Here is a 26,983-nt window from a genome sequence, read left to right as displayed (position 1 = left end):
TTGGGTATGATTTTTTCATCTTCAAATTGAGCATAGAAATTCACATCCCTAGGGATTTGGGGAGGATCAAGTGATTACTTAATACAGTAGATGTAGTCAAGGCCCAGGCAACATTAAATGCTAAGTTCTAAGAACCATCTAGAATATTTCTGACCTTTTGGCAGGGGATAGTTCTTATTTCCAGTGACTCTTGCCATGCTACAAAGCAGCCCCTGGTTGTGCAGTGCGGCTGGTCCTCTGCCACGTGGTGTCAGCACACAGGACTTGCATGCCTCCAGGAGCTTGGCTCGGCTAGAGCTGCCAAAATGACCTCACTGCTGCTGGGTATCTTACTTAGCAGCTGTAAGACTCCAGTTGGCTGTCCCCCTCCTGCAGAGTGTCTCAGGTTTGCAGGATGGTGAAATAGAAGCCTCCAGTCTGGCTCTTTCTCTTGGTCCACAGTTGATTCCTCGGAGAAAGATATGGTTTCTGAACTGGTTTGGAGGAGTCCTCCTTTGAAAGAGTTTCTGAGGTGCTTCCATCTTATTTTCTGCCTACTCAGCTCATTTAATTTAATAAAAGGAAAAAGGGAACCAAGTCCCAGGCCATCCCACAATTAGACAGAGTGGTGAGGGGACCAAAGTGAAGGTTCTGCCCCCAGGGGCTCACACCGAATGCAGGAGACAGACAGAATAATACACATAGAGTAAGTTGAGGTGTGGCTAATGCCAGGAAGGAACAATGAAAAAGCAGTGTTAGAGAACAAGTCTACCGAGAAATGCGGAAAGGGAAAAACTGTCGTGGAGGCACAGTTAGCATTTTTGAAAGAGATACAGGAGGCTGAATTTTGAAAAGAAGTGAGTAGTAAAAACATAGACAAAATGGGTCACATGTGCAAAGACCTTAGGTAGGAAAGATGAGAGCGTGAGTAAGGCTAGAGACCAAGGGACTATTGCCGAGTACAGGGTAGAGTCCCAGAATACACGAAGTCAGGGTGATGTCTTGGACATCTGGTTTTGGTCTGAAGGCCAGCTGACAGCTCATGAACGGGCAAGTGGTGAAGGGGCAGGTTCTACTTTGGTAAAGGCCACATTGGCTATTGTGAGCAGATATGGAGTTATTAACCTTTGCTTAACATTAGACATCACAATTACTTATTGACAATACTTAAAATAAGAGATTGTGTTGTATTGCTTTAAAATACCTTTTGAGGCTTTAAGTGGCCTGTAATTTGAAAATGCCTGCTTTCAGGTAACTATGGTTATTACTTCAGTTTCCTGGAATACCAGAACTAAGGCATCTTACTTTATGACACTATGCATTGTCATGAGGATGAGTTAAGACATATGTTAAGCTCACGACAAGTGGGAACCATAGCCAAGATCTACAATTTGATCTCCAGACTTCTTAGCTTGGCAGCACCAACCTCTCAATGCTAAAGCCATGTCCATTCTTTCTCTTGTCTTCAGGGTGATCTGGGTGGAGATTTGTGATCATGATCCTGGCCTCATCCCCTCTTTGTATTTTCTTTCTTCAAAGACTTTAATATAGTATGCCCTTGCTCTCTTTCTTCAGGACTTAATCATATTAACACATATATGTATATATACATAATACATACATATATATGCACACACATATGTATATATTCCCACAATTATGTCTTTCTGTGAAATATAAAGGAACATTTGAATGCTTACTGTTTCCTTTGGTGTTACTATTTCTCTGCAGGATGGTTACTGTGCAATTATAATAGAGTTGTTATGTGTGACCCAGCTCTGGAGTTAGTCAGAAGAGCCCAGCCAGTGAAGTCAAAGCTGTCTGCTCCTAGTGGAGTTAGCTACAAACCTGGTATAGTGTTTCCTCAGCCTCATATTTGGCACGCACTTCACATTCCTCCTGAGAATCGTCCTGAGAACCAGCTGATAAGTCATCCAAGTACAGCTAGCCTGTATGCACTCCGATACTCTCTGGCTCCATGATTCAGTGTTGTGCTTTGTAGCAGTGATGGTTCTTCAGCCAGCCAAACAGTAGGCAATGACAAGATGATTTGTGTAGTTTGAGAGTTTTGGGTACTCTGTTTTGCAGGTTGAAGTTGATCCCATCACTACGTTCCCCCTGAAAGGCTTGACCCCCCTCACGGAGTACTCTGTTGCCATTTTCTCCATCTATGAAGAGGGGCAGTCCCTGCCTCTGGTTGGAGACTTTACGACAGGTAAGCCTTGCTCTGGATTGAAAGGGTTTCAGAAGCAACTAGTTAGCCAACCTGCAGCCGCCTCCTCAACCGTGATTTTTTTTAAAGATATTACTAACAGACAACCAATGAGATATCAAACATGCACGGTAACTAATTCGTTTCTATCAGAATAAGGAAAAGAGAGAAAAATGCCATCTCATTTTAACAGGTTAAGTTCCCTCCACCTGAGCCCATACCAGAAGCACTAATCAGACTCAATGGGTTAAAAGGGGACATCTTTTAGAAGGATGTAGTGGTGGAGTCCAGAAGGAGTTGGGGTGAGGAATGGATATGATAAAATAGAATTATGTTCATAGATAAAAGTTTCAACAATTACAAAACTGCACAAAACACAGAAAAGGGCACATTGTTTTTTTCTTAACCCTCAGCCCCATTTTTCTTATTTCTCAAACCTAAGGTTTTTATGTTCTTCCTCCATTCATGTGTCTGTGGGTGATTTGGCTGAACTCCAAAATTACTAGCATCAGACAGTTTTCTGCCAATGAAGATGACATTTTAATACAGTTTCCACTCAGCGTGTTGTGATGTAGCTGGATTGTAATGGAGCTTAGAACTCTTAACACAGCAAGGAATGACTGAAATACTGAAATAGAAGAGAAGACACAGATACAGTATTTTCCAGTGCAGTCTGTAGTTCCTCTGCAGACAGAGAACCTTTCTCTGCCTTATAGAAGCAACAATTTGGTCGTTATATTTCTGAATTTGTTGATCACACTTGGAAAGAAATATAGTTAGTTCTAAACTGAGGAAATAAGGTAAAGTAGAGAAAAATGAAAATTAGCCAAAATCCCCTTATGGGGACTCTGCTTGGATTTCTCGTGGTGTCCTAACAGAGTTCTAAAACCACTGATTTCAAAGAAACCTTGATAACTTGAGTCATTATTTTGGCAACCTTTGGATAACATACTTTCTGAGGTAAGTCCCAAAAGTGTGTATGATGTGAGGTGGTGGAATAAATAGTAAATGCTATTGTCTCTGGTGCTGCCCACACCTTCATATTATAAAGGTGAAGGTTCTTCCTCCAGGACTTAATTCATTACTGTGGAGTGATTTGATACAAAACTTTAGAGATCATCTCTCTAGGCTTCAAGGTGCTCTTTCCTCAAAATACTTGGAGTATAATGCCTTTCCAAAATAATAAGACATTTTTACTTTAAAATTGTGTTTATGTGTGTACATGTGTGTGCACATCTTGAGAGAGAGAGAGAGAGAGAGAGAGAGAGAGAGAGATAGAGAGAGAGAGAGAGAATGAGAGAGAGAGAAAGAGAGAGAGAGAGTATATAGACCAGAGGACAGTCTTGCATGCCATCCTCAAGAGGATCATCCACTTTCTTTGAGACCATGGCTCTCAATGGCTGGAGCTCACCTACTAGGTAGACCAGTGGACTGACAAGCTTCAGGCCCTTCCGTTTCTGCCTCTGTAGAGCTGCTGTTAACAATCTCCCACCGCTGCACACTGCATTTTTACAAGGGTTCTGGGTGGGGGTGGGGTGCGAACTCAGATCCCTCTGCTTTCTGAGTCAAGCACTTTATGAGTAAGCTATCTTCAAATTCCATTTTTATTTTATTTTTTAATACTTTATGAAAAAGGCCAATATAAACAGTGTAAGAGTTCTGGAGTTACTGGAAACATTTTAAAGAACGTTATTTCTGTGGTTACCCTAATGTATGCTATTGGAAGGTGCTGGAAACAGACATTAAAGACACACCGGATGGATGGAGGCTGGTACCAGCTCTTCCAATGGCTTTCCAAAACCAAAAGCTTCCTCAGTGGTTCCATCCTCTGGCCCCTGGGAGCTGCTTGAGTTTTTGTTTCTTGCCTCCTCATTTCTCGAACTCAACCTCCTCCATGGCTCACAGAGGAAGTTCCCGCCCAGCAATACTTGGAAATTGATGAGGTGAAGACAGACAGTTTCCGGGTGACCTGGCATCCGCTCTCGGCTGAGGAAGGGCAACACAAACTCATGTGGATTCCAGTCTATGGCGGGAAGACTCAGGAGGTGAGTTGACTGAAACACAGCAAACTGATCCCAAACATGTTCCCTGGAAGTGGGGTGCCTTACTGCTCCACCCAGTTTGAACTCCATTTTAAAATGGACTTGAGAACTTGTGTCCTGTAGGACGTGGCATGGTATTCCCTCACAAATACCATTTAATAAAACTTTGCAATGCTCCTTTTGCAGTATTGATCATATATTTGTTGAGGGAGGTGAAGGCAATAAGGTCTGGAGTTTGCTTTTGAAAATTATTTCAGCATTTCCGTATTTTATTCACCTAGTTAGATCTTGCACACATAAGGATTTTTCCTTTATATTTTTCTTTTAACTTTCATTCTCTCTTTTCTTTTTAAAAATTCTTTTGTTTATTTTTGAGTTCATAATGTAATGATATAATTTCCCCTTCTTTTTTCCCTTTCCAAACCCTCACAAACCCCTGATTGCTATCTTTCAAACTCATGGCCTCTCTTTATTAATTATTGTTACATAAATGTATGCATGCATGCATATATGTTGCACCTAAGGCTCAGGGATCATTGCAGGAGATGAAATGAAAATATCCTAGGAAGCAGGACCAGGGAGTTTGCTGTAAGATCGTGTCTCCTTGTGATGTTAGAAGCTACACCCATAAGGTCTCACCAACGTGATTGCCTAAACATGAGCTGAACGAGGAAGACAATAGTAGGCATTCCAAAGTGGACAGGGGAAGGTCTGTGAATCGTCAACCCTATGCAAGGAACTACAGGCAACTAAGGATGGCTGGGTTTGGGAGAGATAGTCTTCCCCAGGGAAGCAGACACCCGTTTGTTCAGCATCAAGTGGTCAATCTCCCCTTTTCTTTTAGTAACCCCAGTTACTAAGCATCAAGTGCTTTGCAGGTTGCCCTCAAGGAAGAGCAGGACTCCTATGTTGTTGAAGGCCTGGACCCTGGAACTGAGTATGAAGTCTCACTGTTAGCTGTGCTCGATGACGGCAGCGAGAGCGAGGTGGTGACTGCTGTTGGTACCACACGTAAGTCCACGCCGAGCTTCAGTGTCCAGCATCCACACGAACAGTCTGTCTTCCCCCACTGGGCTTCAACTGTTCTTGATCCTCCAGAATGGGTCTTGTGTCTTAGAGTCAATGATGACACCCATGTGTGAATCATGATTTCTCAGACACATCACACAGTGACACATCATCACAACGAAGGCACAAAGCATTTCTGTCTTGTCCATTATTTTATTTTCCAGCACTGAACGCCATCTTTGGCATATCTTAATTGTACCATAAGCAATTGTACTTAATTGTAGTGAATGGAATGGAAAAATAGATGAATAGATGGATATAATCATAAATGATCAAATTGGAAAATAAGCCAGATAGTAATGTAGCCAAGAGTTTCTGAAATTTCCAAGTTGGTCTTGGTTACAAGAACCTTTCGTGGAATTTGCTCACTGATTAACATTCCCTTCTTTTTTTTTTTTTTGAAATCATGTATTAACCACATCCGACTTTTTAAAAAATGAAGTATAACTATGCATTACATTTTCTTAAATGGCATTCAGAAGATGTATTGGTGAGTGCATTTGGGAGACCGTGATGTTATAAACTGAAGAGAGCATGGTTCTGCACAGGGGGGATTGAGCCCTGTTAGTCCAACAGAGCTAGACCAGTCTTCTGAATTGTATCAAAGTGAGACAAAGAGGCTAGGCCCAGTACCCCTCCTATCTTCAGTTGCTGAGGAAAGACTGTCCATAACAAGCTGTACCTCAGAGGAGGCGATTCCCAGAGCTAGTGTTTGATGACCTCTTAGATGGATGTGTTGATGGGCAAGTGAATACAGCACAGCAGACAGCCCCTCCATTCCAGCATTTACTCATGGTAGATTCAAGGCCCACAAGGTAGGTACACAGCCAGCCCGAGCAAGTTGCCCTCTTGGGTGGTCTTTTTCTTGGGAAGCCCTGTTTTACAACTTGGTCTGCAACTTAATTGTCTTTAATTATTATGGGTATGCCCCTATTTTAAAATAATTGCAAGGTTTCATAATTTTGTAGATGCAATTCAAGCACTTATCTGAAGTCTCTCATGAGACACTAATGATGTTCCAGTTCCTTGTCCTTGTCTGTTGAAACAGCAGGTATGATTGCTGTACGGGTCACCTTTTCTTCCTTGCAAGTCACAGGTTTGTCGTGGGAAGAAATTGGATAACATCGGTGCAACTTCCTTCAAAAGTTCTACAGCAGTTTATACAAACATATAGAACATGGTCTTTACATAATTTTTAAGTAATGGATTTTCTTTCAGTCGATGACTTTTGGACACAAGCACCCACAACTGTAGAACCTACCAGCCCCGTGACTTCAGGTGAGGACACATAGGGGTGGGTTTATCCTCAATAACCATGATTTAAACAGAAGTTGTATTTCCTAGTTGTATTTAGGATTTGTTATTAATTAGAAGAGAGATGTTCATGCCTCGTTTTCTTGTAAACAACTCACCAAGCTTTGAGCTTTATGTCTTCTCTTCCACTGAGCACCATTCAGTCTCCTGCTCACCATCATGAAATCACTCTGCCTTTTCTACCTTCACCCTTGATTCTCATTCACTTTTCTGAGGCTTCTAACAAAGCATTCCCCTCGGGTCTTTGCCTCCTGTGATTCTGTTGCTCTCTTTAGAGAATTAATTATTCAAAAGAAACTCCCAAAGGTCTACATGAATTATAAACTGGTTGACCTATTAGCTCAGGCTTCTTATTTACTAACTCTTTCATCTTACATTAATTCTTTTCTGGGTTAGCCACGTGAATTGGTACCTTTTATCAGTGAAATATTCTCATCTTATTTCCTCTGTGTCTGGGTGGTGACTGCAGACTGAGCCTTTCCTCTTCCCAGAATTCTTCTGTTCTCGTCACCCTACCTATCCTTCATGCTTGGCTACTGGCCAATCAGCATTTTATTAAACTACTATAAGTAACAAATCTTTACAGGGTAGAAGACCAGTGTCTCACAGCACTTCCCACCCTTTTTTCAAAACAAGAACTCTAAATGTAATCTCTTTTGTTTAGCTTTTCTCCTGGCCACTATCCATAACAACTTGTAACCAACACTCTAAACAAAGACAAACATCCATAATCAAATTTGGGGGAATATGGGTGTAATTTTCTAGGCTACTTCCTGTTGATTGGGGGTGCTGATAATCTTATGGGAACCTAAAGAAAATTTAGGATTATGGTCAAGTCCTGACTCGAGTATTCTGTGAATCTTGATCATCTCAGCCAGCAGTCTTGAGGCTGTTCTGGATGTAGAACTCAGAGGAAACTCCAATAGAGGTCCTCTGAAATGTTGGATCATTTGGGCCATCTGCTCCTAATGGAGATTTTTCAGGGGTCTTTCTTGATCAAACTTGATTTTTCTTAACCCATAATGAATCCACAGCCTCTCCTTTCCTGTGGAAACAAAAGCAAAGCCTCTTCTCCAAAGTAACATATTTTGACTTCAATGCATTTTCAAAATAATATAGATTGGATTACTCCAGCAGCACTTATAATCAAATGTCTTTTGTTTATACAGTTGCTGTTCCTTCCTCAACCATCAAACAATTCAAAGACAACACAATAACATACAGTATCCCAGTGTTTCTGTGTATTTTCCATCTTTATGTGGCTTTATTTTACACTCTATTTCTTTTCTTTTCTTTTTCTTTTTTGATTATTTTGAGACAGGGTTTTTCTGTGTACCTTTGGCCATCCTGGAACCCATTCTGTAGACCAGGCTGTCCTTGAACTTGCAGAGATCCACCTGCCTCTGCCTTCCAAGTACTGGGATTAAGGGTGTGTGTCAACATACCCAACTACTCTCTTTAAAGGACTTTATCATTTTCCTTTTCTTTTCCAAGCCTACATATAGTCTTAAACACACTGTAATCCATTTAGTTTGTTTCTTCCTTCATCTAAGTCTATCTTTACTGTTTATCTCTCTTTTTCAGACCATATGAGTCTTTAATTTGATAAGCCATGGCTTTGATGGCTGGATTCACTCTATTCCTTAGCTTGGTGGGAGCCATGTTTATTGCTACAACTTTATGGAGTTTCAGGGTCCACCACCAAGAATCATGTTGTTGGCTATTCATAAACACCATTTAAGTGTTTGTTAGCAGGACCTCTTAAAAGAGCTGCAAGATTTTTGCAGCTAAAGTCAGGAAGCCTCTCTTAAATAAGATGCACTTGCCTCTAGCAAACAGAGCTCACCTGAGAAAATGCTGCTACTAAAAAGCCCTGCTTAACTCTGTTCTTTTGAGTCCAGAATTACTTCCCAAGCTCTCTCAGGTTTTATGTGAATGTAGCTGTCCACGTTGGTGCCATTTGTGGGGACCTGAGACTTGACTTTTATTCTGTATCAGCTAAGCTTTTCTCTCTACTGCAGCGACCTCCCAACTATCTGTCTGAGTTAAATAAGTGAGACACCCCTTTATCTCTACATCCGAAACACTTCAGGAGATCTTCATTACCCATTCACCCACTCTTTCATTTATTTATTCTCCAGCTAATCTTTATTTGGGCCTTAAGGTCTATCTATTGGAACATACAAGTTCTCTCTTGATAGTTCCTGTTTTCATTCTTGGCACCCAAGTTCTGGAACTCTGCCTTGATCTGAGAATTTCCCACAATTCCCCTGTCAGGTAGTATACCATAGGTATACCAATTAAGTCTCCTGGCAACTCTGTGTCGTTTTTATCTTTTTTTTCTCAAGAGTTATGCATGTGTCAAAGATCTACATGATATGATTGAAGACAGGTTCTGTGAGTGTTTTTATGAGTGAATGAAAGAGGGGATGGACAGGAGGAGGAGAGGAAGTCAGTGTAGAAGGGAAAACTTTGAAAAAAAAGGAGCATATGAGGGAAGGGATACCTTGGTAGATGAAGATGCATGTTCCAGTGGACACAGGTGAAGAAATTTGGGCAAATATCCCAGGAAAAAAATGTGTATGGGAAAAGATAACTTGTGTGGGCTGAAAAGATAAAGACAGTCTGTGTTGAGGAACTATGCTTGCATGGGTACAGTTAAAATAAGCATGGGGTGGTGAGTGGATTGCGTTGGATGCTGCACCCCACCCTAGAGAGGTGAGATCTGGTACTCCAAAGCCACTTCTCCAAGAAGTAACTAGTATGAGGCCCTCAGGACCATGCCCCATCTTGAGTTTAGTCCAGTGGCTCTCCTTCGGTTCTCTGTCAGAGACGAACATGGAGCTCTTGGTTCACATGGGTATCCCTCATAAGGCTGCCCTGAATGATGCTGGGTGCTACCCCACAGATGGTATCCGTGTCTCATTTTGGGTTATGATGGGCTACAAGGTCTTTAATCCCTGGTTGTATTTATTCCAGTTCTCCAGACGGGAATCAGAAATCTGGTTGTAGATGATGAAACTGCTACTAGCCTGCGGGTCACATGGGACATTTCTGACAGCAATGTGGAGCAGTTTCGGGTGACCTACCTGACAGCCCAAGGGGACCCCATGGAAGAAGTGGTAGGAACGGTTTGTATAACCACAGCTGACCGGGAGTCACACAGCCATTGTTGGTGGAGCTGCTTTCCTGCTCATTGCTTGCTGACTCCATGTCTGCAGAAACTGATGCTCTTGCTCAGTCCAAACTTCTCTCTTGGTTTCATCTTGTCTTGTCTAATTCTAAAACCTGCCCCACGCAGTCTGTTTCAAGCTAATCAAGCCTCTGCTGCTTTCTTCTGGTATTGCACTTACTGCCTTGTCCATTTATAACCTAAATTGGGTTATAAAATAGCCATTAGGTCAGACATAGAGGCATGGGTCTGTAGTTCCTAGGGAGGCTGATGCAAGAGGATCACCCTAACCCAGGAGTTAAAGACCAGCCGGCAACACAGCTAGACCCTCTCTATTTCAAAAGCAAACTAAATCAAGATTAGACCAAGGACCATTGCACACTTGTGTTTGTATACATATAAATAGATGCCTATGTAAAATGTTCAAGGCAGGGATTAAACTTTCTGTTGCTGTTCTTGGGAGTCTACTGCAAAGCCTTTAAGCAAAGCACTGAAGGGCATTCTAACAGTTTACCAATTTGTCGCTGACATCAGCTCATTTTGAGCATATTTTTAACTATTTTCTATTTATTCTCAACCATGGGCATCTCCTCTAGGGATTTGTGATGCATTTCCTTTAAATTGCTGGGTGGCAAACCTGGTATACTCTCAATCATGGCCCCCCAGGTTTTCTTAGTTTATATCACATTGTCCCCTTAGAGATTATTTCTTATATATGTATCCAGACACAGGAGAGGGCTCCGGTTTTTAGCAGAAAGTGTTTGACTTCTTATTCACGGCACAATGCTCTGTTTATCACTGTATCATTACTAGCGCTTTTTTCTTTTGCTGTGTCATTTTCAATGCTCCAGGGAGGAGTCTCCAAAACTCATCGTTGCTCAAGAATTGCCCTGTCCCTGCCTTTTTAACTTATGAAGACTTTGATGGAAAAAAAAAATTGTCTGAGCCCAACGTTATTTATTTCCAGGTGATGGAAGAATCATTACAGGGCAGAGTGAGGGCCTGCAGGGCCTTGTGCATGGTGGATAGCCTGCAGGCTCATGCTGTTGGTCTGAGGGCTTTCTCCGATCACAGCAGGTTCATGCCGTGGGTCTCAGAGTGCTTCTGGAAAGTTACTGGACACTTAATTCAGACGGCACTGTAATTTCACTCTGACAATAATTGCATTCCACATGATTCATGATTGGCAAAGTGAAAAGCTTACGTGTGCCAATTAAATATAATATTTGGGCATTTTATTTTCCCTGTTATTATCCCACTACTATAATTCCATTCCTAAAAATAAAGACCCACAGAGACCTCTCAGCATGAGATGCTTTCCTTTTAGTTTTCAAGAAGCACATTTAGCTTCTTGGTGCTAATTCCTGCTGATTTGGAAAAGGTAGAAATTTAATCTCACACGTGCCCTTGCAAACTCTGCAAACTGAAATAATAATAATAATAATAATAATAATTACATTGACATTGGATGGCTTCTAGACTGTGGTCCCTTCGAGATTTTCTTTTATTTAGCACTATTTATATTTGAAACACTCGGACACCCAAGTGAAGGGAAAAAGATAAAGAGTCCTCGTCTGTCCCAGTTAAACAAAGCTGTAAAGAAAGTGAAAAGATATTGATAAGTTTACTGTGCAGCAGAGTGTTTGTTTTCTACCCTGGAAGAGGAGTTCCGCAAATTCCAAGCTCCTTTAGTGAATTCTAATTAATTAGACGAGCACCTGTAACTACAGGCACTTTAGGAATTAATAGACTGATCAGAGCATTGAGAATTTATAGATGTATTTTACCAAATGCTACTGCTACACAAATGTGATGATGTGTTCTTTTAATTATCCAGCTAATTAGATAATTAGGGGGTGGGGGAGGGAGAGGCAGAGAGAGAGAGGCCCAGGCACTTTTCCTGTGGAGGCCAGGGGCTAACTCTGGTTGTCATTCAACCTGTTTTTGGGACAGGGTCTCTTATTGAATCTGCTGCTTGACATTTTACTGGACCGGATGACATGCAAACCTCCAGGATCTGCCAGTCCCCACTCTCCTAGAGCTGGGATTACAGACATGTGTTCCACGCCCAGATGTTTGTAGGGTTCTGAAGTCATACACTCACGCTTAGGTGGTGTGTGCTTTCCCCACCAAGACCCCACCCCATCCTGCATCATTAGTGTGTAACACAATTAATAAAACCCAGAGACAGAAATTGGGGTTCAGAAAAGCAAAACAGCCAGCCACTGGCTCTTACCTCGACCTCGGTCTGAAATGGCGATCCTGCCTTCAGGAATCTCAGAAGGAGACTGTGTGTGAGAGCTGTCTCCTCCCATTTTATATTCCTCTCTAGGACTGGGATTAAAGGCATGCATCCTGAGATTAAAGGCATGCACTGCCCTTTTTCTATGGCAAATTTGTGTGGCTACTGGGATTAAAGGTGTGTGTCAACCTGCCTGGTCTGTAAGGCTGACCAGTGGGGCTCTTTTACTCTCTGATCTTCAGGCAGGCTTTATTTATTAAAATGCAAATGGAATATCACTACATTAGTGAGGTAAGAAGTCAGATGCGTCTGAGTTTAGGATATGAAAGTAAAGTAGAAGAGGGAGATGCAGGCCAAGGACAAAGTCCAAAGGCCATGAATTCATGTGGACCAAATGATATCTTACAATAATGATGTCTGGACTGAAGAGATAGTTTAGGCATAAAAGCACTTGCCTTGTAAGGATGAGGAATGAGTTGCATTTCCCAAAGCCATGTTTGAAAGATCAACCCTGGGTGTGGTGATGCTCCTGTCATTCCAGCCTTGGGGAGGCAGAGATAGGTGGATATCTGGGCTTGCGACTGGCTACCCTAATCTACTCCATAAGTAACAGACTAATGAGAGACCCTGACTCAAAAACAAAACAGTGGATTTCCTGAGGAATGATACTCAGGTACTCTGGCCTCAACATACACACATACATACAATGTGCATCCATGCATATATATATATCTACACATGTATGATCTTGCATAAAACCATACACCACACACTCACACACACACACACATACACACACACACACGGTGCTTGCTCAGGAAAGATGGATGACTAAGATATACTATGAAATCAAAGAAGAAGAAAATGTGCCCTGGTAACAGACATATTTTCTCTTACCATCTTTCCAAGTTTTCTTTGACTGTTAAAGTTGATTGTACTTGCACGGGCAAAGGATGAGACAATCCTCAGGATGGAGAACTGTAAACACATATAGTGTTGTAAACCAAATGAAAAGCAGAGGAGCTAAATTTACCAGTTCGGGTAGGTGAATTACTTTTGTCCACTTAGTCATAGTCAAGTCTACCAAATACTTCAAAGAGAATAGATTGAACTCTAACATATAAAAGCAGCTGTCCATATTTCATCAGGATGGACTCTGACAGGGCTTGAAAACACGAAGAAACAACAATGGCTGTGACCTCAGTTTTGTTGTCAGAGTAGAGGTGCCTCTCCTGTAAATGGCTGGTTGGGATTCCAGCATCCAACGGCCTGTGTGTCATTGTTAACCACAAACTGAATTCTGACTGGTGGACAGTGTCTAAAGAGGGGCTACTTAGGACTGGAGAGATGGCTCGGTGGTTAAGAGCGCTGACTGTTCTTCCAGAGGTCCTGAGTTCAATTCCCAGCAACCACATCGTGGCTCACAACCACCTGCACTAAGATCTGATGCCCTCTTCTGGCCTGCAAGGTCACATGTAGGCAGAACACTGTATACATAATTAATAAACAAATCTTAAAAAGGGGGGCTACTTAAAGTGTGTCTTAGTGTCCTACAGGCTGAGTCCAGATATTAACATTAAGGTTTTCTGGATCTTGACAGCCATTTATGGAGTCACAGCAATGCCATCAACGCCACTCTCCAGCATCCTTTATTACCATATGAAGACCGTGATCTACAATAGAATTTTGTAAGCAGGAAACACAACAAAATGCAGGGACTCTAGTTTCTTCTGCAGGTCACAGCTTGTTGCATGTGATCCAGACATCTCTGGTAGAACCAGACAAAAGAGTTCCATGCCAGAAAAAATTAAGAACATGAAGCTAACTCCCTAGTGGTGGTTGCGTCCCATTTAATCATGAACATCTTTCATAGATTTGTCTTAAAAATAAAAAGAGCCATCTGCTATGACTGAAGCTTTTGTTGTTTAGGAGGAGCTTCTGTTAATATACATAATCTTACTCTCCTTTACTTGAACAAGCAACGCTCGAACAGAATGAAATTTGCATACCCTAGAAGGAATTTCCGTTTTACTTTTGGGAATGAATAGCAGGGTGAAAGGGGTTTGTTCTTTGTACTTGTATGGCATAAGCCCCAAACGTTAAGCAAGACCTAGATCAGATCTCTGAGGTTTCAATGTAGCCCCTTTGCTGGGCCATGCGGGTCTGTTTCCACAATGAGTGTGATGTCTCTATTTTAAAAAGTTACGGCCTTGATGAAATAACGTAATGGGTTCAGATTCTTCTAGTAGCACCTGGCACAAAATATTTGGTGCTTAATGAGGGCTGCTGTTATAAACTACAGCAGTTACTTCCTGGCAAGCAGTGGGGAATCCTCCAGAGGTATTGCGCTGCTTTATAGTATTCTACAGGCTGCATTTGACCGACAACAATGCCATACACTTCTCAGTGTGAGACCTGACCTTATTTAAAGAGGCTCTACTTGGGTGGTTTGCTAGACAGCTTGGAATGAACGTCTGGGCTCTGCTCCAGCACTCTGTTGAAGAGAGGCACCCCTCCGGAAGCCACCCTGATGGGGCAATGCATGTCAGGGCACCCACGGCTGTCTTTCAGCTCCTTCATGCCAGGGTCGACTAAGTCATTCTGGATTAAAACAGAGCTGCTATTTTTATAACTGCTTCCCAAGATCCCACACGATGCAACCTGTACACTCCAGTGTCTTACTCTAGATGAGCAGAACCATGGTCACCAAAGGCCGACTTCCTTTCTCATACACAACACTGTGGCATGCCGAAACTTAGCTGTATCATAGCAATAGGTGCTTCTGGACTCACCACAAGGTTTTCTCGGACTTACTTCAAGATGGATGGGTTCCTTCCTTCAACTCAGAAGGAGACAGTATGGCCTCAGCTTGTTGGCATCTCACCCAGCAGTGGAATGGAAAACCTCTCTGGTTGTCCTGGTCTTGTGACTCTTTTAAGCCCCCTTGGGTCAGTTCCTACATCCTCACATTTTTTCCCAGTGATTATTAAGTTCCCAACAGTCCATAGAAGTGCCAGAATTTGACTGCTGGAACACAAGCACAGGATTTTGTAGTGAGGACGTGGTCCAGAGCAGTCTCTTAGAAACAGCAAAATTATACTGGGTGCCACGTGGACCAGTTGGGTGAGGGGTCCCCCTTGCCTTTGGGTTTCTTTTTCTGGCATCTTTAGTGACAGAAGGTTAGTGGATCCAGATGGAGGAAGGACATTGCCTTTCAGATGTAAGAAAGCTACAGCAGTGTTTAGTGTTGGGTTAAATATGTTTCAACTCAACAAAACTTGGCTCCCAGTGCTTGGCTCTGTTGCTCTTGGCTGCCATCCATCCCTTCTAATTGAAAGAATAAAATGTTGGGGTCAGGTTATCACTGAGGAAGGAAAATAGGGGAGGCTGGTTTCACCAGAGGCTGCTCAAGTCATTTCAGAGCCGATAAGCACCAGTCTGTGTTGCAGAGTGAATGTTTTAACCATAAGCACCTGCTGACTACGCAGATGGTCATTCCGTCTTCCCCACGAATGTTGAGAAGACATTGAGCAGAGTTAATCCTCCTGTAGTAGAGATTACAGGCTGATGTTTTGTGAGGGACATGGCAGGGGGAAATGCTTTTGCATGGATGCCTTTCCTTTTCTTATCACTTTCAAAGCTTGTCTCACTCCTAATGCTTTCAAAATGTCTACCATAACACTTCCTTAGTAGGGCAGTGGGAAGAGGTCTTACCAGGTCATGGTACTTTACTTCCTGCTCAGGTTCTGGTGCCAGGAATGCAGAACAATATCCTTCTGAAGACTCTAACTCCAGACACCGAATACAAAGTCACGGTGACTCCCATTTATACAACCGGAGAAGGCGTCAGCGTCTCCGCCCCTGGGAGAACTTGTAAGTGATTGTTTGGCTCCTTGGACACCATATTGCCTATCACTTGTGATGGGTAACGTATAGGGCAATAGAAACTCCAAAGATTAGGGGTCAGAAAATCTGTCAGAATCCTGACGCCACACCCATGAACAGTGCGATTCGAGCAAGCCGTTTAGCGTCAGTGGGCTGCAGCTTTATTTTCTATGAAAGCTGACATGACATGCACTACGGAAGTGATCTTTCAGCTTTGCCTCACGGCTCATCACAAGTCCTGATGATTCACTAAGGCAGAGTCCTCAGGCCCTTGAACTTTCTCCTCATTTCGTGGGACCACGACAATCCAAGTCTCTCCGTGGTGTCCTTCTGTTCTTTTCCCCACTCTTTTCCTTTTATTGAAATAATTTTGTTTTTTTAAATAAGCACATGGCAAATGTGCCTTCTTTTTACTACAGTTCTGAGTTTTAATACATGCATGGGTTAGTGTAACCATCACCACTACAGTAGAAAATAGAAAGCAGTTATTTCTCTCCTTGGTTTCTTATGCTGTGATACCCTTTGTAGTACTAGTTTGCTCATATACCCACCCCTTAGCAACCTCTGTTGTTTCAAATTAGTCAGACTTTTGTTGTTGTAACCCACTACTGAGACAACCAACTAAAAAGAGAGAAGGTTTACTTCCTTCCACAATTTCAGAGGTTCCAGTGTTGGGGAGCCCATCTATACAGTTCACTTTTGTATGCCAACTTCCAGCAGTACCACATGGTCCCAAGGAGGTGTTCTAAAGATGCATTGACCAAAGTTAAATGAGGAGCCAGCATACCTAACTCTTATCTGCCTTTTTTGCTATTATTAATGTCTGTTCTTACATAAAGACCAACCCAGAATTTAGTGGCTTTAAACGGTAGCTGTGCTTATTATATTTTCTGACACTGTGGGTCAAGGAATCAGGGCTTGCTAGGAAATTCTTTTGCACCATATAATGATATAAATTATATACATATATAATGATATAAATTATATATACATATATAATGATAGAAATTATCATTACCCACTGGTATTCACATTGTGGCTCAGTCAACCTGAAAGGTCTAAGGCAATTTTGCTACATGTCCTCTTGGTGAGGACAGCTACAGGGTCAGCCGTCTCTACCCATTCACATCAGAGGCTCTCCATGGTGACCCTGCACTATAAGGGGAAGATTTCCAAGGAGTGTCACTGCCATATAGTCTGTGGCTAGCATAGTAGAGAATCTACCCAAATTCAGACAGAGACTGATGGCTTCCGGTTCTTAACGGAAAAAGGGTCTAAAAACTTGGTGACCATTTGAACCCATCATCATTGGCTAAGAGTCACATGGTGTTGAGGGCAGAGCCATGTCAATGATTAAGTTCTGTGCCTTACTCCTGCATGTGGGTTTTATTCAGCATAAAGAAGGAAGCAGAAATTTCCCCACCTCTCACCACCAGGGATAATTACCAGTCACACTGTACGGGTAGCATCCTGAACACTGACTGGCACGTGCATTTGGTGTATGTGGACCACATTGGTGCAAAGGTAGAGGTTTTTAATAAGCATTATTCGATTTTATTTTTGATTAAGGTTAATTGAAAAGAGAACTTTGAATGAACCTCTGGATCTCAGCTAGAACTCATCCATCCCCAAAGCAATTTTCCACATATATATTTTTAAAAAACACCCACAGACCCCCAACTGTGAGCTTTATTGCTTTATCACTTGCAAACGTGTTTAGCACTGTAGGGAAACAACTTCGATTTCACTAACAACAAGAGAAGGTCACCAAGAAGGGAGTTATATTGAACCTCTTTCTTTCCCTCCTCTGTCTGCACAGTGCCGTCTTCTGGACCTCAAAACTTACGGGTCTCGGAAGAATGGTACAACCGGTTGCGCATAACATGGGACCCACCATCTGCCCCTGTGAAGGGCTATAGGATTGTCTACAAGCCTGTGAGCGGTAAGGTCCTCTTAGAACCACGAGTAGACAGCTCAAGAAAATTTTTTTTTAAAAAAATTTAATTACATTAAAAAAATTGTGTGTGTGTGTCTGTGGTTTCCTTTGCCAGAGCATGTAAGTGGAGGTCAGAGGACAGCTTGGAGGAGTCAGGTCTCTCCATCCATTGAGTGGCTTCTAGGTGTCAAACACAAATGGCCAGGCTTGACAGCAAATCACCGACACCAAGTATAATTTAAGAACATTTGGTCACTGTCTATCAGGTGTTTGATCTTACATAGTAAACAGCTGAGAATTGCTTCCTGTCTTTTTTGAGGAGAATGTTTTTGCATAATGTCCCCACCTGATGGGCAGACATCATTAGAAGGATGGATTGATGACCTCAGGTAGAAATCTAGCAGCAGACCAGTGAACAGAGTAGAATGTCTACTCGATGTGCATTTCCCCGACCTAACCTTAGCCTAGGTAGAGAATGAGTCTAAGGAAAGCTGGGCTTGGCTCAACAGATGTGTAAGCTCTGTTAAAATCTGTACTTTGGAATTTTTCTTTTGTTTCTTCTTGGGTCAGCTGGGTAAATTCCATCAACAAACTTTTCTTTGTCTTCAATTAAAAAAAGCATGTTGTGGGGTAAAACCCATCAAAGTGAAAAATGACTTCATGAGAGACTCTTTCTTTTCTACCTCCAGATCACTCTATACTCTTATGTGTCTTTATTCCCTGATAATATTATATGTGTATGCAATGGATCTTGATCATATCTGCCCCCATTTCCCTCTTCCAACTACTTTTTGCCCCTCCAATGTGTGTCCCCTACATCATTATATTTTAAAGGCAGATGAACAATTCAAACAGGGAATGCTTTGGTTCTGGTCTATAGACAGTGAAGGGGAACTTGGGTAGCAGCAGCCACTACAATTCTGCCTCTCTAACCTTCATATTCTCATGGGAGTTTAAACAGGAAAATATATGTATTATAAATATCTCTTCAATTTTCTAGACCTGACCTTCAGAACTCTGGCTGTTCAGCAGAAATCTGAAATCCAGTTATTCTTAATTGGCAGGAAAAAAAAAACAGTTAAAAGCTCTTTGAGGGCCATGGAAAACTGCTTTTTCTCTCAAAAACGTCAGTGGTCCCAATCTGTCAATTTAGGCATTGCTACTGCCCTTATTTCAATCTTCATTTTTCCTTTTCTGATAATTATCCAGCTCAGGTGATTGTGATAGTCCCATTTCCAATTTCTCTTGGAAAAATATCTTTATGAACCAAGAAAATAAGAGTGGCCATAGACAGTGGCCTGCTCTGCCCTGACTCTTTCCAGACCCCTCGCTGATTTTATTTCCTTTGTCTCTTTGTTAGAGGTCTAAGCTGTATGCTAGTTTGTAGAAATCCTTATGTATGCTTTCCGGGTCCTCTGAAAAATACATTATCATACTTTCTGAGTACAAATATCTTTCAGTTCACAGCACTCTCCTGCCTCAGCATAATCGTCCTGCTGTGTCCAGCATGTCAGTAGTCTTGGGGTTTTCCTGGAGAGGCAGCTACATGTGATCTTTATAGCATAGGAATTATGACTGCCACAACACATGCCCCCAGAAACACATAAACAGGCTGCTAGAAGTGGGTATCTGGGGGAAAGTGAAGAGTGTTTAGAAATTACCACTAACTCAAAGCTCTTTAAAGAGTAGACACATAAAAGGAAAGACAGCCAGGTGAACAATTAGAATAGGACGCAGCACAGAATGTTCTTACTACGTGAGACACCAGAGAGTTGAGTCCAGTCAAAGGTACAAAGGCCTCAAAATCTGGCGATGGTATAGCAGGAGATGGAGCTATAGTGGCGACCTCTGCACAGATCTTCCTATGACAAGGTGTGGTCTGGTGTCCAGGATAGGGCTTTCTGTCCTTGACATGCGCTGGGAGCAAAGCAGCTAACTAAGTGAAGGCAGTCGGGAATTACTTCACCTGAGCAAGTGCTGACCACTTCTTGCAATGTAGAAGGCAGAATAAGGTAGGAGATGAGTGGATCAGTGAGGTACACCAACTTTGGGACTACAAAGGATAAAACACTGCCGGAAAAGGACTAAGATGTGACTTTCGAGACAGATGATGCTAGACTCCAGCCTCAGCCTCATTGTTGGCTTGCTGGGCCATCCTGGGCAACTGTCAAGAGTTGGCTGAGTAGTCCTCTCTGAGAACGCGTGTGTGTCGTGACTGGAGTGTATACTCTGTCTCTTTCAGTACCCGGTCAAACTCTGGAGACGTTCGTGGGCGCCGACATTAACACCATTGTTATCACCAATCTCCTCAGTGGGATGGACTATAACGTGAAGATATTTGCTTCCCAGGCCGCAGGCTTCAGCGATGCTCTGACTGGCCTCGTGAAAACCCGTAAGCCTGATTTAATGTCTGCTCGCTTCAGCCCCGCCAGTGGCTCTGTGCTTGGTTTCACCCGTGTCTCGTCTCTCAGCTCCATTTTCAGTGCAACCATTGGCTTTTCTTTCCTCCTCGTTACCCTCTCTGGATGGCATCTTGTGGAAAGAAGGGTGTGGCAGTTTCTCAGGGCCGTCCAGAGTCCTAGTTGGCAGGCAGATGCCAGCAGCTGCTTTTTCCAATCGGCTTGATGGTTGCAGATAGGGATTTTCCTCTGGAAAAGTCTGTTGGCCCTTTTCAAATTAGGTGAATTTTTCCAAGCAGCCTGTAGTTTGGCATGGCCAGTGTCAGTTAAAGCTGGGCCAAGGAGAAATTTGCCTTTTCTGAAAGTATTGCTCCCCACCATCGACACATATGATCTCGGTCTCTGTCTCTCTCTCACACACACCACCACTATTTTCTAAAAGTGCATGTCACAGCACGCTAAGGACTTCTTATATTCTTATGTGGACTTTCAGTTTGGAATTTCTCATTGGTACCAGAACCCTTAGACACACAACGGAATTGTGTAGGGCTTTCCAGGTTTCAACAGATGTGTTGTATTGTTCTGGCATTTGTTATATACGTCCACATCACCTACTGGACTCATTTCTTTAGATCAACTTACATTTTTTTAGGTACAAATACATTTTTAAAAACCCATATACCTATGATAAACACAAGATGGTACTTTTTATACTTAGGGATTACACACCTTAATCCCAGTACTCAGGAGGCAGAGGCAGGCAGGTCTCTGGGAGTTCCAGGACAGCCACAGCCACATCATACAGGGACCCTGTCACAAAAGCAAGCAGAACAAAAGAAGATAACATACAGACGAAGATGATGTGACCCAGCACTCAGGAAAATAAGCCCGTGTGCTAGCAGTAGCATGCACCTTGCTCTTAGACTTACAGTCAGAGAATATTGATGGGAGACTTTACTGTGCTTTGTATTAGTGATCGCCCTGGACAAAGTAGTTACCTTCTCAGAGCCAAAGCTTCTCAATTCTAAGATGAAGACAGTAACTGTCCTTTCGCAGCCATGGCGTAGATGAAGGAGCTAATGTATGCAAAGTACTCATTGCATTTTACCTTTTCCCTAAGAATATATGTGTCCTTTTCATTTAGGAATAGCAGACAGTCTGCTTCATGGGTCTTGTTTTGTATACATTTAAGTGATAAAATAATTTTCTTCTGTTCTTTCCATTTTATGTGGCTTGATAAGTTTCCCGCTTCTGAGTCTAGTGCCCTGGCTGAGAATTTTCCCATCAGTTACCTCCAGAACCAGGTATAATCTGTGTGCTGTCTGCAGTGTGACATAGCTTTCTTTCTGTTTCGTTACAGTGTTCTTAGGTGTGACAGATCTCCAAGCCCATCAGGTTGAAACAACAAGCTTGTGTGCTCGGTGGCAAATACACCGCCATGCCACAGCCTATAGGATAGTTCTAGAATCCCTTCAAGGTAAGTACAGTTCTGTGAAGTGCTTACATGCTTGGTTCTGTGCAAACCATGGAGGACAAACCACATCACAGCAGAGTCCTGTTCTGGGAGCTGCAGGTTCAGGGCTCAGAGATGCAGAACGAGACAGCAGACCAGCTGACCTTAACTCTTGAAGTTTTCTCATCTGTAACAAATATTACCATAGCATTGTTTTTTCCCCTCGTGGGGGGTTGTGAGAAGTTATAGCCTTGGTTATGATTAGTTTCAAAATAAAGAAATACCACATTTGACTCAATCCATAAAATAGAAATATGGCTTAATAAACTAGTGTGACCATTTGAAAGCAGGTCTCCTATAGATTATGAGCAGTTGAAGGAACATTCTAGAACATTTTTTTGTCAGGTCCAGCCAAGGTAGTGTCTCCATAGACTTATGCCACTGTGTCCTTGGTTCCCTTAGTGTAATAGAAGCCTGACATTGCCTACTTCCATAGGAGTTAATTTAAAATAGAATAAACAGTGAGGACAAGAAAAGGTTTAAAAAACTATAAATTTTGTGCTTGTATGAAATATGAATTATGGATGTTTATGCCAAAGGAAATGAAAGATATACCACGAGTGGAAAAACAACTGCAGAATTTGAGCTCTATTTCATATCCCTTTATAATCACACTTAATATAGCAAGGTTAATATTTGTTGGCATTTGTTAGGTTTAAAGATACTAAGCTATATAGCCACCCTGCCAGACTGAACCTCAATAATGTGTCCTTTTGTGTGGCTTAAGAACTTACAAAGAAAACCTAAGTTCTTATAGATAGTCATATTTTATAAAAAATAATTTACCACTTGAGTTGATAAAGATATGGAGGAAAATTAGCTTAATGAATGGAATTAATACCAATTAGAGGTATTTTTTTTGCTCAAGATTTTAGGATAATATATTTGCAGAGAAGCACTGAGATTCTTTATCAGAAGATAGGATTAGTGGTTATAACTCTTGATCTGGTAAACCCAAACCACAGAGTGTTCTCTCTGAAGCCAAGGCCTTTGGTGGCCACAAAACGAGTCAGAATGCCTAAGTCTTAAACACTTCCTCAGAATTATTTTCAGTCTGCCAGAAACCTTTCAAACTGAATCACTATAGTCATAGAATGTACAGAAGTGCTGTTTCTTTTACTTGTCGTGAACATTTTTCGCTGAGGGATTTAGATGCCAAGCTAGCTCAGTTGCCTCTCATCTGATGACATTTATCAGCTACAGATTCTAATCAAGAGCTGTCAAAAAGAAGGTTTGGTGAGGTGAAGGTGAGGGTAACTGAGGGGAATGCAGGTCTGCTATTTCAGCTGATGGAATTCAGTTCAAAGGATTGGGTTTCTTCTTTGGAAGGGGGAGGGTTGGGGTGGAGCACCTTCATCTTACTGGGATATGTGATTGCTGCTCTGGCCCTCTGCCTACCCTTACTTGTGGTAAGATGCCTGTCATTCCAGTGGGCAGATGAGTCCCGGGTTTTGACCATGCGACATATTTTATTGGCTAAATATATTGCCTCTGCAGGACCTTCTCTCCCTCAGACCCAGCCAGAGGAGCTAACAGGGAGAAATGAGGCCTGGTTGCTCCTGTGTTGGAGAAAGTTCTATGGTGGGTGGGTCCACTGACTGCTGAATGCCTCAGTCCTGTTTCTAGCCTTGAATGAGTATATATTCTTTTTCCCTCATATATTCCCCGGGGCCTTATCATGTACACCTTTACTCTGGTGTGACATCAGTAAAGATGTTTCTACTGGAGCCTCAGCTTCCTGTCAGCTAACTCTAAGCTTCGATTTCTCCAGAATGCCCTTATTTGAAATCATTAACAGTGACAATTACCCACCCATTTCCAAGTATAAGCAAACCCTCCAGGTCGCACCATTCAAACTTGTTTATTATACTTACAGACACCTAAAGAAAGGGAGATAAACAAAGGGTCAGTTTATTGACTAATCAGTAGTGGGGCTGGGAGAGTCTGGCTTCAGGGCACATCTGGATCCTGTGTTTGAAAAGAGTCCTTGAGACGGAGCCTTGCTCTAGTCAGCTTTTGAATTCTCTGCCCTGCTCTGTGAGTGGGCTCCAGTCGCACCCAGAGTGACATCCTTCCAGCTCCTAGCTTCACAGGCGTGGTGAAAAGGGAATTTTCTTTCCCAATATTTCCAACACAAGTCCAGAAACTGAGTCATCCTGGTCTGGTTTGATCACATGCCCCTAAATCTGTCATTGAGTGCACAGGGATGAAATAAACAGACTGGTTGGACCTGGTCACTTTCACTAACTGTGTCTGGTGGCAATGGCCAGGAATATCAGGGTGGTATTTAATGCTGTCCAGATTATAATTACGAAGAGGGGAGGGGAGGGATCTAAAGAAAGAAGGATGCCATTCAAGGCTGGCAGGCAAAAGACATGTGCTTGTGTGAACGTTTTGACATTTTTATGGCTAGGAGGGGGGAGATCACCAGCAAGACAAGGCCCCTCTGGGGAAGAGACTGAAATGAAACTTGTCAGTTATCCATTTGCCAAATTCAGGCATGGGCTTTGGCTAATTCTGGCGTAGATAAAAGTGAGGGACTTTGAATTGGCAACTCAGTCACCTGTGAGCGCCCACATGACATCCCAGTTGCCCTTCTTCCCCATCTGTTTTCAGGCTGACGTGGCAGCCAAGGTGGGATGCAGCATTTCTCTGTGTTCCTGCCAAAGGCCCAATGCTGTGTGTTCTCCCTAATATGTAGAACATTCCTGTAGACCACCTAGGAAAGAGTTCAGAGGGTGCACCTCTGCCCTTCTCTCCTTTTAGGCGCTCAGATGCCAACTTTGTGGTAGTGTCTTTATCTGGGAGAGAGGATTGCAGTGTATCGGAGTAGCTATCTACCTCACCAAAGACCTACGTTCAAAAGAAATGTACACAGAACCCACTGCAAAATCAAACTGACAGACACAGAGGCACGGTATTGGAGATCAGGTATTTGAGAAACCCAGGAAAAGAAAGTATGCCATAAAATTTTATGCCATAATATTCTCATATGATCCTTGTCCTGGTCCCTCATCGTCTCTCTACATATGGCCATCAGGAGCCTCTCAAGGCATTTTGGGGGACTGGATGGGGGAGTCAAGGTGGTGACATCATTACCAACATGATAACAATCCAGAGAATTTAGATTATCTTGCTTCTTAGAAATAAATACACAAAGACGGAACATTTTATCCTGTTCCAGAAAATCAAACTAAATTAACTTTCTCCTGTGGGCAGAGGGATTGAAAGAATTAGTCACCATGTGATCACTCTTGATCTTGTTTTTCTTTAAGGCAAAGCCATTAGACTTGAATGGCACATGCCAAAAGCAACATGCGTACATCCCGACTCACAGAGCCCCTCTTTGTTAGTGTTGGGAGTCAAACTAATACTATTTGCCATTAATTTTAATGTGCCCACTCCAATTTTCCAACGTTTATGGATTTATTATTTTTTTCAGTAAAGCTCATTAATATTCCATTTTCAAGGGTCTTTAAAGTACACAGATATCCATGATAAATGATAAATGGCAGAGACAGAGCATTTCTAGAGACCATTCCCTGGAGAGTCCATGGAGAGCTCTTGTGATCATAGACCTTTCTACTCCATGTGTAGGATCAGGAAATGCTTCTGTATGGGCAACTTACCGAGACCTCCAGGTGGTTGCAAAGGGTGCTTACAGAGAGAAACAGTTATTGAGGGTTTCTGAGCCTTGGAACCCCAGAGTGAACTTGACTAGCAAAGCCAAGCACTGGGTTTCCAAGGTCTGTTTCTTTCACAGTAAAGTATAATCTCATAAAATGGTCACAGCTTTTAAATTTAGTGTTATTGTCACAGGGGCAGGCCGTGTGGAGGTCAGAGGACAGCTTTGTGGAGTTTTCAGTGAATTCTAGGGATCAAAGTCAGGTCAGCAGGTGCGCTGGGCAAGGCATCTTATCCAGTGGTGCCATCTTGCTGGCCCAATAACGATGCTTTTCACTTCAGCAGCACATATGATGTGTGAGAAATAACTAAGGTAGGGCGTATTTAATTGTGAGCAAATATACTTGACTTTCTTTTTTGTAATGCTGGTCAACCCCTGGCCTCACTCAAGCTGGAGAAGCCCTAGGTTATATCTCAGCCCAGTGCAGATATATTAACAAATATTACTTTGTAAAGTTCACTTCTGAAATTCTTTGATATTTACAGAATTCAAAAATGAGTTTCAAATAACTTTAATTTAAAGGCCAAGATTTTTCCATAGCTAAAATTCAAAATGTTTATATGATACATAAATATTGATACAGATTAAAATATAAAGTCAAAGCTAATATCTAGATGTCATGTTTTTCAAGAGACGAAAATTCTCTGATGTTTTCACTTAATAATTAATTCATCTATTTTTCTATTTTGTATATGTTGTTTTTTAAACTAGACTTCTGAAGTGATATATTTGGAGAAGTAGATGGTTTCTATTAACCATTAAACAAAATGTGTAATGCGTCAATTGAATCCATGAAGCCTTTGACAGCAGTTTCTGAATTCCTAACAATGAGCAGCTGTAAGACTTTGATGAAGCATATGCAATTTGAGTTGGAGGGATGGCTCAGCCATTAAGAGCGCTTGCTGCTCTTGCAGAGGGCCCGAGCTAGTTTCCAGGACACTTGTTGGGTAGCTAATGGCTTCTTATAACTCCAGCTCTTAGGGATCCAATACCTTCTTCAGGCCTCTTCCAGTACCCACACAAAAATGAGATATGCCCTCCCATAGACATACTCACAAATTAAAAAAAAATCTTCAGGAAAAACAAAGGACATGATTTATGGAAACGAATCTAGAATTAATCCCAAGGCAAGTTTTTAAAGTTACGTTTTATTTGGGTATTTGGTGATGGGGAAGGGGGGAGTGCGTGCATGCCACAGCAAGTGTGGAGGACCGTTGGTGGCAGCTGGGTTCGTTCTTCTACCATGTAGGCTCCAAGGCTCTAACTCAAGTCCTTGGACTTGGTGGTAAACACCTTTACCCACTGAATCATCTTGCTGGCCCCTAGAGGAAAATTTTAATAGTTGTTCTTTTTGTAGTAATGCCAGTTCTTCATTCCAGCCTGATATCCTTTATGGCAAAAAAATAAATGATATTCCTAATTCTGAAACTTTTCAGTAATTTAAAACCAACAAAAGCCAGCGTGTACTTACGAGGACCCCTCACCTGATCTCTAGCTAATGAGCGTACACCACTTTCAGACTGCTCATTTTGAAAT

At 42.2% G+C, this 26,983-nt stretch overlaps 1 protein-coding gene across 1 annotated transcript in view; it reads left to right on the top strand.

The window, feature by feature from the left end:
* The window catches only part of Col14a1 (collagen type XIV alpha 1 chain), a 181,500-nt gene that overhangs the window by 72,440 nt on the left and 82,077 nt on the right, over nt 1-26,983 (top strand). Inside the window, exons 15-23 of the mRNA XM_041672101.1 lie at nt 2,068-2,194; nt 4,097-4,236; nt 5,112-5,244; nt 6,520-6,579; nt 9,595-9,746; nt 15,773-15,902; nt 17,734-17,856; nt 20,093-20,242; nt 21,610-21,726. Of these exons, the coding sequence (XP_041528035.1) occupies nt 2,068-2,194; nt 4,097-4,236; nt 5,112-5,244; nt 6,520-6,579; nt 9,595-9,746; nt 15,773-15,902; nt 17,734-17,856; nt 20,093-20,242; nt 21,610-21,726 (1,132 nt within the window). The remainder of the gene's footprint in view (nt 1-2,067; nt 2,195-4,096; nt 4,237-5,111; nt 5,245-6,519; nt 6,580-9,594; nt 9,747-15,772; nt 15,903-17,733; nt 17,857-20,092; nt 20,243-21,609; nt 21,727-26,983) is intronic.

The sequence above is a fragment of the Microtus oregoni genome, unplaced genomic scaffold (assembly GCF_018167655.1).
Source record: "Microtus oregoni isolate MIOR12 unplaced genomic scaffold, Mior012 000022F_ref0000154, whole genome shotgun sequence".
NCBI lineage: Eukaryota > Metazoa > Chordata > Mammalia > Rodentia > Cricetidae > Microtus > Microtus oregoni.
Note: the sequence above shows the minus strand (reverse complement) of the source record. Positions and strands in the feature narration are given on the sequence as shown.